Below are 13,745 nucleotides of genomic sequence, written 5' to 3'. Positions count from 1 at the left end.
GGGAAAAATATTTGCCTCACCTATTCTCCTCTTTACTAGATGAGTAGCACTGGACCGATTAATTTTCTTTCTGTACCTAACTTGCCTTATCTGTAAAAAAAAAAGTGTGAGACTAGAGAATTTCTCTTTTAAAAAATTTATCACTTATTTTTACCTTGAATTAAAAAAAAATTTGAATTCCAAATTCTTTCCCTCCCACCTGCCCCTCCCCTCCCCACAGAGAAGGCAAGCAATATGATGTTATACATGCGACGTCATGCAAAACAAATTTCCATATTAGCCGTGTTGCAAAAAAAAAAAAAGAAAAGAAAAGAAAAAAGAAAATAAATGAAAAAATTACACTTCTATTTGGACTGAGTTAATCAGTTCTCTCTTTGGAGGTGGATAGTATTTTCCTAGAAGATCTCTCAAGAGCCGGTCCAGTTCTAGCTCTTTTTAATCTGCTACTGTCCCAGCGCATTTGGTAATTTATTCAGCTCCCTTTCTAACCGGGTATCCCTTTCTTTCCGCAAAAAAGAAATACCTCTTCAGAGCCGCGTCCTACTACCATATATGGCCACCCCTCAATTTACCTCTCCCTTCCCCTCCGCGCAAAGCACTGTGGGGTTCGTAGTTTCCTGGAGAGGAGCAATAGTTAAAGGCTCGGATTAAAGCGCGCGCCTTATCGCGGCAGGCGGCCTAGGCCAATCACATCGGGTCGTACTTCCGGAAGTGACGCCATTCTCAGGGGGCGGGGGGAGACGTTGCAGTTGGCGGTTCTGTTGAACCCGACAGCTTTGGGCGGTTTTTCAGGGGATAAGAAAATGCTGCTCCCTTGTGACCCGGGATGGGTGGGGGCGGCTGAGCAGTCGCCTCTGCAGCCGCCGGGGGAGAAGTGGCGGCATGTAGAGGAGCGGCGGAGGAAGACGCTTCTCAGGACTTGGTCTTTTGTCGTTGTCTTTTCCCGGGCTCTCTCTCTTTCTCAGCTCCCTGGAGCCGGCTGCCTTCGGCCTCGGGCCTCCCGTGTGCGCCGGGCCACGGCCTGGAGGCCGCTGCGAACCATGAGCGCCGCCGCCGCCGCCGTCGGCGGACCCGCGGCCTGGAAGAAGGACCACCTGTGGCAGAATCTTGCTGGGCTGGGCTTCGAGCCGGAGAAGGCTGCGGCCGAAGCGGGGAGGAAGCTCACGTCGCACACCAAGCTGGGCGTGTAAGCGGCGGGGACGGGGAGGGGGGCGCTTTGAACTGTTTCCGGCCAACTGGGGCACAAGGAAACTGAGGCCTCCAGAGGGAGGGGAACAAGAAGTGGATTTTATTTGTTTACTTTTGGAGGCAATTGGGGTTAAGAGACTTCCCTGGGGATTTGGACTCGGGTCTTCGTTACTCCGAGCGGGTGCCTTATCCACTGCGCCACCTAGCTGCCGCCCCCAGCAGTTTATTTTAAAGCGCCTACTATGTGCCTGGTGCAGCGCCAAGCACTTTGCAAATATAATGTAGTCATAACGTCACTTGTCACCGGAGGACCAGGAGCTCTTTGCACCGTAATGGGGGCTCTTCCTAGTTTTACCGCCCCCCCCCTCCAATTCCCGGGTGACATTTTTGCTGGGGCCTGGAAAAAAGCTTTGGCTTTGCAGTCGGAGCACCAGCGTTCTGGTGCCAGCTCTGACTCTGTAGCCATGTGCAAGTCCCTTAACCTTTGCCTTAATTTCCTCAGTTGTAAAATGCTAGGATCAAATGATGCACCACTTGTAAAGCGTTAAGCACAGTGCTTGACACATAGTAACTGTTAGAGAATTTTTTTTTCTTTTTTCAACTACAAAATTTAAAATAACAACACCCTCCCTCCCAGAGTTGTTGTGAGGATCAAATGAGGTAACAGTTGTGTCTGACATGTAAATGGTTGTCGTAAAGATGGAGTTGGATAATTTTTGCAAAACGCTTTGTAAACATAATATAAAGGCCAGTCATTATTATTGGTGACTGAAGCTGTAAGGTTAGGGAATTCATTTGTAGGTTCCACCTGGAATTTCAAAGTCCCAGAATGTCAGAATTGGGAAGAACTTCAGAGGCCATGGAGTCCAACCTCTTAATTAAGATTCCATACCTGGGCTTTCCTGGAAGATGTTTTCTATTTTAATCAACCTACATTACTTTGTTATAAATATAAAATGTTAGAGCTGAAAGGGACCTTAGAGATAATGTACTTATCTTTCTTATGTTGGAGATGAATATGAGGCCCGATAGAAAATAGACTAGGAGAATTCATGTTTTAAAAGTACTTTATAAGGGGCAGCTGGATGGTGCAGTGGATAGAGCACCAGCCCTGGAGTCAGGAGTACCTGAGTTCAAATTTGGCCTCAGACACTTAACAGTTACTAGCTGTGTGACCCTGGGCAAGTCACTTAACCCCAACTGCCTCACAAAAAAAAATTTACAAAAAGTACTTTATAGTTTACAAGGCTTTCATAATCAGTGAGGTAGGTTATACAAGGATTATTTTCAATTCAGTGATAAGGAAAGTAGAATATAGACTGGTTAAGTGAATCGTTCAAGAGTAAATGTCAAAGCCTCTGGCTCAAGCCCAGCCCTTCTGATTCTCAACACATTTTTTTTTCCATTATAGGGCTCTGCTTCCTAGAGAAGGTTGAGAGGATTTTGAAGGTAGAGAGATGTAGGTGGGATGGAACCTTCCCTTTCAAAGTTTTCCCTTAGCTTTCCTTTTGTCTCCCTTTGGAGATATAGCATCTTAATTGGTGATTATCATATGAGTGTGTACACACACACACACACATGCATGCATGTATACATACACACATATATGGAGTGACTCACAAACTTTCATAAGTCTGAGAAATAGAATTAAAACAGACTTAGAGGGCAGCTAGGTGGTGAATTGGATAAAGCACCGGCCTTGGATTCAGGAGACCTGAGTTTCAACCTGGCCTCAGACACTTGGCCTCAGACACACTAGCTGTGTGACCCTGGGCAAGTCACTTAGCCCTCATTGCCCCACAAAAAAATTAAAAAAAAAACCAGACTTGGGGAACCCTGGCTTTGCTTCTGGGTTAACTTGTAGCCTTATAGGTTAATTTTCTTTTAAAAGCCTCAGTTTCCTTTACGTATAAAATGAGGGAGTTGGACTCCTGATCTCTAAAGGCCCTTTCAATACTAACATTTTGTTATTTTATCACTTTTTGAGTAGATCAGCTGATGGAAGAAAGCCATAGGCTTAATTAGATTTGGATTCTCTGTTTTTGTTTTGTTTTTCTGGAATGCTTATTCTAAAATACTCTAAATGATTCAGTCCCAGCCTGTTAGAGCTAGATAAAGAAATTGAAGTCTATAGAAAGGAAATCACTTGTCCAAATTCACAATTATTAGATGACAGACTGGTAAAAATCTAAATTTTCTCATTTCAAAATGGTTCTCCTCTGTGCTATGCTTGATTCAATAACTTTATTAAGGTACTCTTGAGAGTAATGCCTTTCTTGTACTATGCAGCTAAAGCTCTTTTTTTTTTTTTTTTTTGGTGAGGCAATTGAGGTTAAGTGACTTGACCAGGGTCACACTGCTAGTAAGTGTCTAGACTAGCTGCATTAATGCTCTGATAAACCTGGGATTAAAATTTAGATCTCATTCCCAGTTAAGGCACTATTCACTAATGGATTAGGCACTTCTCATGGGATTGTCTAATATCTGTGGAGGAAATGTTATACCTTGTTTCTTTTTTTTTTTTTTTTGGTGAGGCAGTTGGGGTTAAGTGACTTGCCCAGTGTCACACAGCCAGTAAGTATTAAGTGTCTGAGGCCGAATTTGAACTTAGGTCCTCCTGAATCCAGGGCCGGTGCTCTATCCACTGCGCCACCTAGCTGCCCCCTACATTGTTTCTTTTGATCAATATTTCCCAGAAATGCATTTAATTTTTATAAATTGCACAATGTATATGATTAAGAAATTTTCACCTTGAAAGAAGAGATTCATGAAGTATACTGTTATTGATCTTCACTAACTACACTCTCTTATTTAAAAAACAATTAGGAGCATGTTTGACAAACCTAACAGTGATGCCTTTCACATAGTTGCCTACTTTTTGTTTACCGCTTTGAATCCTTCCCATGCTAAAGAAGTATTCAGGTGAGCAAAATATTTTTTACTTTATCCATTTTTGTATATCAAATTGTAATATCTGTAAACTTAATAAGTTATAATTTACAATTTAAAATTTGGTCTGACATTTTTTCTGAAGTTAGTTCAAAGCTTGTGTTTTGAGAGGATATTTAAAGTTGTAGGCAGGTACTTATTATATAAAGTTTAAGTTCTGGAAATGCAACACAATTTAATTTCCTTGTAAAATATTAACTATTCTATAGAGTAAATTGATCCCTTTCATAAAGCTGATTCAACATTTGACCTCTTTTCTGATGTGACAGAGACTTTTTTCTTTGTGCCTAGTCTGCCTAAGCATTCAATTCTTGTGATTGAGTTTTTTTTTTTTTTTTTGCTTCCCACCTCATTAACCTCACTGTGATTGTTTGGCTGTATGCAGTATTAAAATTATGTACTTTTGCACAAATTCCTACAACTTTGTGTCAGAATTAAGTTCTGAACTGCTAGGAGCAGAAAGATATTTTCTTGAAACTTAATCTTTATATAGATTGTCAGTCAGCAGTCATTTATTAAGTACCTACTTTGTGTACCCTTACTACTGTCACCTACAGGTTACTAAATACCTTGGAATGGTAATGTCTTTTTTCTTTTTTTGGGGCAATGGGGGTTAAGTGATTTGCCCAGGGTCACACAGCTAGTAAGTGTCAAATGTCTGAGGCTGGATTTGAACTTAGGTACTCCTGAATCCAGGGCCAGTGCTTTATCCACTGCGCCACCTAGCCGCCCCCTGGAATGGTAATTTCTATAAGGGTGTTTGAATTATATGGCAGAGACCCAGACTTCTGCAATCTTATTATCATGACTGACCTTTGAAAGAGAAAATGGAGGGGAATTATGGTTTATTTCTTCCTTTAAAAAGCATAACTAGTTGCTAGCTAGGTAAAGACAGAGATTGGAAATTAGTTAATTAGTTAATATTTTGTTCTTTATTTAATTCATATTTTGTTCTCTTTGTTTAAAGTATATTTTTGTGACCATGGGTAAAGCTTAACTTGTTTCAAAACTTGTGGCTTCATTATTAGTTATTACTTTTTGTGATTATTCCCTCTTTAGGAGGCTAAAGAAGCTCTGGACTTATGATCCCTGACTGAGGCATCTTAGTAGGCTCCTGTTATATAGCACCTGGGGGCAAGTTAGGTGTCACAGTGGATAGAGCACTTGGCATGTAATCAAGAAGATTTGATGAGTTCATCTTATGAGTTCAAATTTGGCCTCAGTCATTGACTAGTTATGTGATCCTGGGCAAGTCGATTAACCCTGTTTGTGTCAGTTCAGTTCCTCATCTGTAAAATGAGCTGGAGAAGAAATGGCAAATCACTCCAGTATCTTTGCCACAAAAACCTCAAATGGGGTTTGACTGAACAAAAATGAGCACCTTCGTGGTTTGTTCACAATAACCCTATGAAGTTTGTAGTGTATTGTTATCCTCATTTTACAGATGGGGACGTTGGGGATCAGGGTGATTAAATAACTTGCCCACAGTCATAATAGTAAGTGTCAGAGCTAGAACTTGAATTCAGGTCTATTTATTCCAGCATTGTTTCTAGCATAAGTTGGCATCATCTGAAGCTGCAGAATGCTTTAGATTGTACTAAGCCAAATTCTGAAATCTCAGTAGAGCCCCCCCATAGTATGGAGCTCATCCATGAATTTGTTGATTGTTTTTTTCAGACTTTAATTATGATGTGAAGCCTATTTTTAAGTAATTTTTTGTTGTTTCTTTTTTGTGGGGCAGTGAGGGTTAAGTGACTTGCTCAAGGCCGCACAGCTAGTGCCAAGTGTCTGAGGCTGAATTTGAACTCAGGACCTCCTGAATCCAGGGCCAGTGCTTTATCCACTTTGACACCTAGCTGCCCCAGTAATATTTTTTAATAACAAGCAAGTAGTCAGTAAGTTGATATTGGTTAATTGTGAGATCTGTAGCCCCATGCTATTGTTTCTCTCATGCCTCTTAGTATACACCTCATATATTCATATATTCAACAAATGGATCCAAACTGCCTTGTTTGGCTGCATTAAAATAAATGCTAAATGGGGCAGCTAGGCGGCGCAGTGGATAAAGCACTGGCCCTGGATTCAGGAGTACCTGAGTTCAAATCCAGCCTCAGACACTTGACACTTACTAGCTGTGTGACCCTGGGCAAGTCACTTAACCCCCATTGCCCCTCAAACCCCCCCCCCCCAAAATGCTAAATGCATGGCCCATAACACTCCCAAGTATATTGTCAACCAGATTAAAAGTGTAATTGGGAAATATTTAATAAAATAAAAATACAATAAAAAGAAGATTGTTAATTTTTGGTGTTCTAGGTTAATATATGGCTTGTAGGAATCCTTATGTATGGTTTAGTGGCCCCCTATTTATATTTGAGTTTAAACCTATACTTTGATTTTATTGTCCAATAAAATGGTAATAAGGTAATTTCTGTTTATGTGTCTAGGAGCTTGGTTATTTTTTGCTTTTCATTCAGCAAGTATTTGTTGAGTACTTGCAGTGGATTGTAGTAAATGCTATGTAAAAATAAATTAGTCATCATTCTTTATGAATTTTTTAGTGTCTGTAGACACAGAGACTAATTATAAATGCTACCAAGCTTGATTGTGTTACTGTTCATATTAGTTTCATTCAGGATGAGGGACTTCTCCCTACCTGTCCTTAAGTATGCTGGGTCTTGACTTCTGTTCTTTAACTTTTTTTTCTTTCAAAAAATCAAAAGGTTTTGTTGGCCTCCAATAGACCGAAAAGCCGATGCTGAATTTCGCAAACAGTGCTGTGAATGGTTGAAAAGAATTTCTGTGAGTATTTTTATTCTGAAGATGGAAACTTCAGCTTTAATATTTTTCAAGAGAACTCTTTTACGTTCTCAAGGGTATTAACTCATTGGCGTAATCTTGGATTTGTAGTTTTTTTTAAAATTTTATTTATTTATTTTTTAGTGAGGCAATTGGGGTTAAGTGACCTGCCCAGGGTCACACAGCCAGCAAGTGTCAAGTGTCTGAGGCCGGACCTGAACTCAGGTACTCCTGACTCCAGGGCCGGTGCTCTATCCACTGCGCCACCTAGCTGCCCCTTGGATTTGTATTTTTAAAAAAATGTTCATTTTATGCACAAACTTTTTCGGAAAGTATTTTTATGTTCAGAATTGTATATTTCTAAGGAAGCAAAACTAAAAATTAGGTAAGGAAGATCATATCATATAAAAATATGTATTTTGTGTTCTTTAAAAAGAAACTTTCCTAACTACATATAACTTAATTTATTTCATATATATAAGGTCAAAACTCGTGGCTTCATTTCTAGTTGTTACCTAGATTCCTCCAGAGTTAAGTTTTAGGGGAATCTCAGACTTATGATCCCTTAAGAGACCTTGGCTCCAACACCTGTATGCTAGAACTAAAAAAAGTATGTCTTAAGATAACCATTGCTGTGTTCTACAACCTGACTTTTGTCTGTGAAGTCTTCTATATCATGTTCAACGGGATGGTTAATGTTTTTGTTGTTGACATGACTATATGGGAAAGTTTAGAGTCTGGGTCAGTGTTTTTTATTTGTCACCTGTTGCTTTCTCTAAGCAGGGAATTAGGGAAGAGAATAAGCACTTCTATAGCAACAACTATGCGTCAGGCACTGTGCCATATGCTTTATTATAAATATTATCTTATTTGACCCCCACAACATCTCTGAGATAGGCCCTGTCATTGTCCCCATTTTGTAGTTTAGGAAATTGAGGCAAACATGTTAAGTGACTTAGGATCATGAAGTTTTTTTAGGTCAGATTTAAATTTTCCTGATTTCAGGCCCAACATTCTATCTACTGTACCACTAATTGCCTCTAAGTAGTTCTAAGGGGAGAAAGGAAACAGATCAAAAAGGTGAAGATACTTGCCTTACAGGGAACCTAGGGAGTTTGTAACAGGATCATGATTATTGACTCTCAGTATTTTAAAAAAATATTCTTCCAGTATTTTTTTTTTTTTAAGTGAGGCAATTGGGGTTAAGTGACTTGCCCAGGGTCACACAGCTAGTAAGTGTTAAGTGTCTGAGGCTGGATTTGAACTCAGGTACTCCTGAATCCAGGGCTGGTGCTCTATCCACTGCGCCACCTAACTACCCACTTCCAGTATTTTTTAAACTAGTTTTGTGCTCTAGGAAACTGTATGGCAGGTAGATACTAGCATAACATACATATAATTCTTTTAAAAGTAGTCTAGTGCTAGAACAGATCTCCTAAGAAGATAATCTAAATTTAAATTCATTTTCTTTTTCTCAGGATGAATGTGGAAGCAGCTTTCCTCAAGTCATTGGTTCATTGTTTCTTTCTCCTGGTGGCCCTAAGTTTGTTGATCTTATGTACACTTTTGCAAGATTTGTTGCCGTGCAGTATATTAAAACCAACTCTGAAAGTAAGTTAAGCAAAATGGCAGTAATTTTACATTTTGAGAAATGCAACAAGAACTTTTGCATACCATCAAGAAATGGTCTGTGCAAGATGAAGAATTATGGGCAGTGTAGAGATAACTGTTAGATTATTGTTGATCTGAATTAGCTTGGTGGCAGTAAGAATGGAGAAGAGGAGGGGCAGCTAGGTGGCGCAGTGGATAGAGCACTGGCCCTGGATTCAGGAGTACCTGAGTTCAAATCCGGCCTCAGACACTTAACACTTACTAGCTGTGTGACACTGGGCAAGTCACTTAACCCCAATTGCCTCACCAAAAAAAAGTTAGAATGGAGAAGAGGAAGATTGGGATCATTATGAGAGTTATTGCAGAGATAGATAGGGGAATTTGGTAATAGACTGAACATTCAAAGCGAGGGAAAGATAAGCTTTTGAATATGAGGGTCTAGGTGAATGGTGGTATCATTGGCAGAAATAGTAAAATAAACTGGTGGGGTGAAAGGAGGAGATGATAAGTTTAATTTTGGACATATTTGAGTAGATATGAATGTTTGAGTAGACATATATGAAGATAATCCTGTAGGCAGTTGGAACTTAGAAGAAAGGTCAGTACTGGATTTAGCATAATGCCTGGCACATGGTAGGTTCCTAATAAATGCTTGTTGACTTGAGACAGATTTTTCTCGAGTCACTGCATAGAATTGCTAGTTGAAGATATGGAATTTAATGAAATTGAGGGAGAAACGAGAACAAAACCAAATAATCATGGACAGAACTTAGGGGAAATTCCCTAATTTAAAGCATTGCTTTCTTTAAGAGGAAGAAAACTCAAGTCAATAAAAAGGGCAAGTGTGGTTAGTGTTGGAGGAGCACTAGGAAAGTGTGTTGTATCAGAAACTGAGGACAAGGTAATGATTATCTTATATTTGCATGTTAAGGGTTCTCCTCACCACATGAGGTATTCCCATTTTATAGTTGAGGAAACTGAAAGTCTTAGAAGTTAAGGGACTTGCCCATGGGATCATATAGTGTTAAGTTTCTGAAGATGAGATTTGAACCCAGGGCTTCTGATTCAAGCTAAGTACTCTTTTTCCCTAGGCCACATTACTTTTTTTTTTTTTTTTTTTTTTGTGAGGCAATTGGGGTTGTGACTTGCCCAGGGTCACACAGCTAGTAATTGTTAAGTGTCTGAGGCCAAATTTGAACTCAGGTCCTCCTGACTCCAGGGCCGGTGCTCTATCCACTGCGCCACCTAGCTGCCCCACCACATTGCTTTTAGAAAGAATAGGTCACCATTGTCATATGCTTGAGAGTTCAAGGAGGATCAATACTATTTGAAAATAATGCAAACATTTTTTTAAAAAATCTATTAACAAGAAAAAAAATCAGATAAACTTGACTTTGGTTAATGCAAAATATACTTTTCAAGACTTTGTATTTTTTGGGCTAACTGATCATAACAACTTTAATATACTGTCTGCTCTCAGATTCAAGACTTATTATTTAATTAGAAAAGTACAATCTTGTCTCCTTCCCCAGTCTGGATGGATATTTCCAGTGAGATGTTGAAGGGATTTAAAAAAATCAGTAACTTAGGGGCCGCTAGGTAGCGCAGTGGATAAAGCATTGGCCTTGGACTCAGGAGGACCTGAGTTCAAATCCAGCCTCAGACACTTGACACTTATTAGCTGTGTGACCCTGGGCAAGTCATTTAATCCTCATTGCCCCCCCCCCCCCAAAATCAGTAACTTGAATGAAGACATAGAATGTTGACCACGTTTTAGGTAACATGAGACTGGAAGGGATAATTTTTACATCAGGTGAATAAAACTGAGGAACCTGTAGGATACTGACTGATAAGAATGACGGATGAAGCTAAAAAGATAAAACTTCATAGGAACAAATTAAATCCTGCACATAGGTTCAGAAAAAAACTCTTTCTAAGTGCAAGATGGATGTGACTTGAAAGCATGTAAAAAAGACCTGGGTATTTGGGAAACCCTGAAGTCATTAGTTAGTGGTACAGCAAAAGAAAAAAAAAAGGCGGTGATCTTCAAGTGCATTAATAAAAGTATGGATTAAGGGGGAGAGGAGTTGTACTCTGCCATTGTCATTCCACATCAGGAGTGTTTTGTTCAGATCACATTTTAGAAAGTCTTTTTTAATATCCTTCATAGCATGACTAGAATGGCCAGAGGGTTTAAAACAATATCATATTCTTTTTTTTTTCCACTTAATAGTATTTAATTTTTTTTCCCAATTACATGTAAAAGGTAGTTTTCAACCTTCATTTTTATAAGATTTTGAGTTCCAAATTTTTTTCCCTCCTCCCCTCCCCAAGATGGCAGGCAATCTGATATAGGTTATACAGTTGTCATGTTAAACATATTTCCATATTGGTCATATTGTGAAAGAAATATTAGAACAAAAGAGAAAAAACACAAGAAAGACAAAACAAAGAACAAAAAAAAGAAAGAAAATAGTATGCCTTGATCTGCATTCAGACCTCATAGTTCTTTCTGTGGGTGTGGAGAGCATTTTCTGTCATGAGTCTTTTGGAATTGTCTTGGATCATTGTATTGCTGAGAACAGCTAGACAAGTCTGTCATAGTTAATCATTGAACAATATTGCTGTCACTGTGTATAATGTCCTCTTGGTTCTCCTTACTTCACTCAACATCCATTCATATGACTTCCAGGTTTTTCTGAAATCTCCCTGCTCATCGTTTCTTACAGCACAATAGTATTCCATTAAATCAGTATGCCACAACTTGTCTAGCCATTCTCCTGTTGATGGGCATTCCCTCAATTTCCAATTTTTTGCCACCACAAAAAGAGTAGTTGTAAATATTTTTGTACATGTGGGTCATTTTCCCTTTTCTATGATCTCTTTGGAGATCAGTCCTAGTAGTGGTATTACTGGGTCAATAGCCCTTTGGGCATAGTTCCAAATTGTTCTCCAGAATGGTTGGATCAGTTGACAGCTCCACCAACAATGCATTAGTGTCCCAGTTTTCCCACATCTCCAACATTTATCATTTTCCTTTTTTGTCATATTAGCCAATTTGATAGGTGTGAGATGGTAATAATCTCTTTTGTTTGTTTTTTTTTTTGGAGGGCCAATGAGGACTTGCCCAGGGTCACAAAGCTAGTAAGTGTAAAGTGTCTGAGGTCGAATTTGAACTCAGGTCCTCCTGACTCTGGGGCTAGGGCTTTATCCACTGTGCCACCTAACTTCCTGACAATGTCATATGCTTTTTTTAAAATTTTTATTTAAAAAAAATTTTTATTTTTTTGGTGAGGCAATTGGGGTTAAGTGACTTGCCCAGGGTCACACAGCTAGTAAGTGTTAAGTGTCTGAGGCCGGATTTGAACTCAGGTACTCCTGAATCCAGGGCCAGTGCTTTATCTACTGCGCCATCTAGCTGCCCCTACAATGTCATATTCTTAATGATTAGAACTGTCCAAAAATGGAATGGGCTGCCTTAGTGTAGTGAGTTCCCCATTATTGGAGGATTTTGGATGATGACAGGCAGGGATGTCATCCAAGGAATTTCTGCTTTGGGGTAGGTATTGCACCAGATAATCTGAGGTCACTTCCAGCACTGAGATTGGTGATTCTTTTTCTTGCTACAGAGTGCCTTTTGGCCATTTGCTTATTAGCCTAAACCTGTTTTGGAAATGGAAGGAAGGGAAAGTCTGTCAGTTCTTTGGTTTCTTGTAGCCTTGTTAATGAGATGTTTAAAATATTTTAAAGTCATGTGACTTTTATGGATTCATCCTATCCTATCATTATGAATAATTGAAATTTGACTCTGCTTTTCTTGAAATATTAACTATTTCAATAGGAGTGTTTTGCACTTGGATCTGCTATGTTAGCAATCTCAGTTAAATATATTAATTTTAATATTAAGTTATTTGTGTCATTTGTTTGTATTTTAAAATTTAGGTTCTAATAAGTCCTTTGTAGAATCATTTAATATAAAATTTCAAGATCCTCGTAAGTCCTTTACAAGATGCCACATAGGACGTACCTGGTTTTTACAAGTTTTACAAAAAGAAGATTCTCTGATTCGACAATACCAAGAAAATTCTCAGTAAGTAATAGTTTTATTTTAGAAAAATGGAAGTTTTCAGTTGTCCTTCAGTTGCATTTTAAGCCATACCTGCTTCAAAATTGTCCTGAAAAATGGAATATCATATAATGCCTTAAAGAAACTTTTTGCTGAGTATTCCTTCACCAAATGGGTAAATTGGATAGGGAAGCATATATAAAAATTGTTTGGAACTGTCTATGAAATGCCTGTCTGCTAATACTAATGTGTTTGTGTGTAATGAGAGTTAGTATTGTACATTGGATAGAGAGCTGGACTTGTAGTCAAGAAGAGTTCAGTTGGAATCTCTTCATATTTATTACCTGTGTGATCATGTGGAAGTCATTTAACCTTTCTGAGCCTTAGTTTCCTTATTTGTAAGATGAGGGGTTTGGACTTAATAACTAGTCTTTAGTCCCTTCCATCCCTCAATCTATGACCTCATTATAAGAAGGTCTTTAACCAGCTGCTGAGTAAAGTGGGAGGAAATATATTCAAGAGAACCTTAAAATCATGCTTGGGTAGAAATGGAGAAAGTGTGAGGATAGGGTACAAACAATTTTTTCCCTTGTGTTCGTTAGCATGAAAGAGGGAATTAAGTTATTTGAATAGTCATAAATTATTTTTTTTCTTGCAGATCGTTAATTAAACAGATAAGAGATTTGAATTCACAATATATAGAATTGCAAAAATTACAAAAGTAAGTATTTTAGATATACTTTTATTCAGTCTGTGTTTAGTAGGTGGGTTTGTTAACTAAAAGTTACTTAATCACAAAATCATGTGGTTTTTGTTGTACTTAACTGAATTATTTAATTTTTAACTAGAAAGAATCAGAATGAAGAACAGAGAAACATATCAGAGAAAGTTCAAAAGGTAAGACTTTTAAAAAGTTCATTATTTTGCTGTTTAAAAACATTTAATCTTTGCCTTGTAGCTCTCTACATGTATCATCATGCTTGTAAAGGTGGCTTAGTATTACTTTTTCTGATCTTCTTGGTACCTAGTAGTAAAAAAAAATAGACACACCCTGACTGGGGAATATTTAGATTCTCCTGAATCTATGGTTTTAGTTATATGGAAGTTCCCTCCTTTGATGTAGATAACAACC

General features: G+C 38.5%; 1 protein-coding gene across 2 annotated transcripts in view; it reads left to right on the top strand.

Moving 5' to 3' along the window:
• Positions 1 to 586: 586 nt before the first annotated feature.
• HAUS6 (HAUS augmin like complex subunit 6) overlaps positions 587 to 13,745 on the top strand; it is a 42,814-nt gene continuing 29,655 nt past the window's right edge. For both annotated transcript variants that reach the window (XM_043976980.1, XM_043976979.1), the window contains exons 1-7: positions 587 to 1,186; positions 4,015 to 4,110; positions 6,861 to 6,939; positions 8,415 to 8,547; positions 12,490 to 12,637; positions 13,272 to 13,334; positions 13,462 to 13,510. In XM_043976980.1, the coding sequence (XP_043832915.1) occupies positions 804 to 1,186; positions 4,015 to 4,110; positions 6,861 to 6,939; positions 8,415 to 8,547; positions 12,490 to 12,637; positions 13,272 to 13,334; positions 13,462 to 13,510 (951 nt within the window). In that variant the 5' untranslated portion in view covers positions 587 to 803. The remainder of the gene's footprint in view (positions 1,187 to 4,014; positions 4,111 to 6,860; positions 6,940 to 8,414; positions 8,548 to 12,489; positions 12,638 to 13,271; positions 13,335 to 13,461; positions 13,511 to 13,745) is intronic.

The sequence above is a fragment of the Dromiciops gliroides genome, chromosome 1 (assembly GCF_019393635.1).
Source record: "Dromiciops gliroides isolate mDroGli1 chromosome 1, mDroGli1.pri, whole genome shotgun sequence".
In the NCBI taxonomy this organism is placed as follows: Eukaryota; Metazoa; Chordata; class Mammalia; order Microbiotheria; family Microbiotheriidae; genus Dromiciops; species Dromiciops gliroides.
Note: the sequence above shows the minus strand (reverse complement) of the source record. Positions and strands in the feature narration are given on the sequence as shown.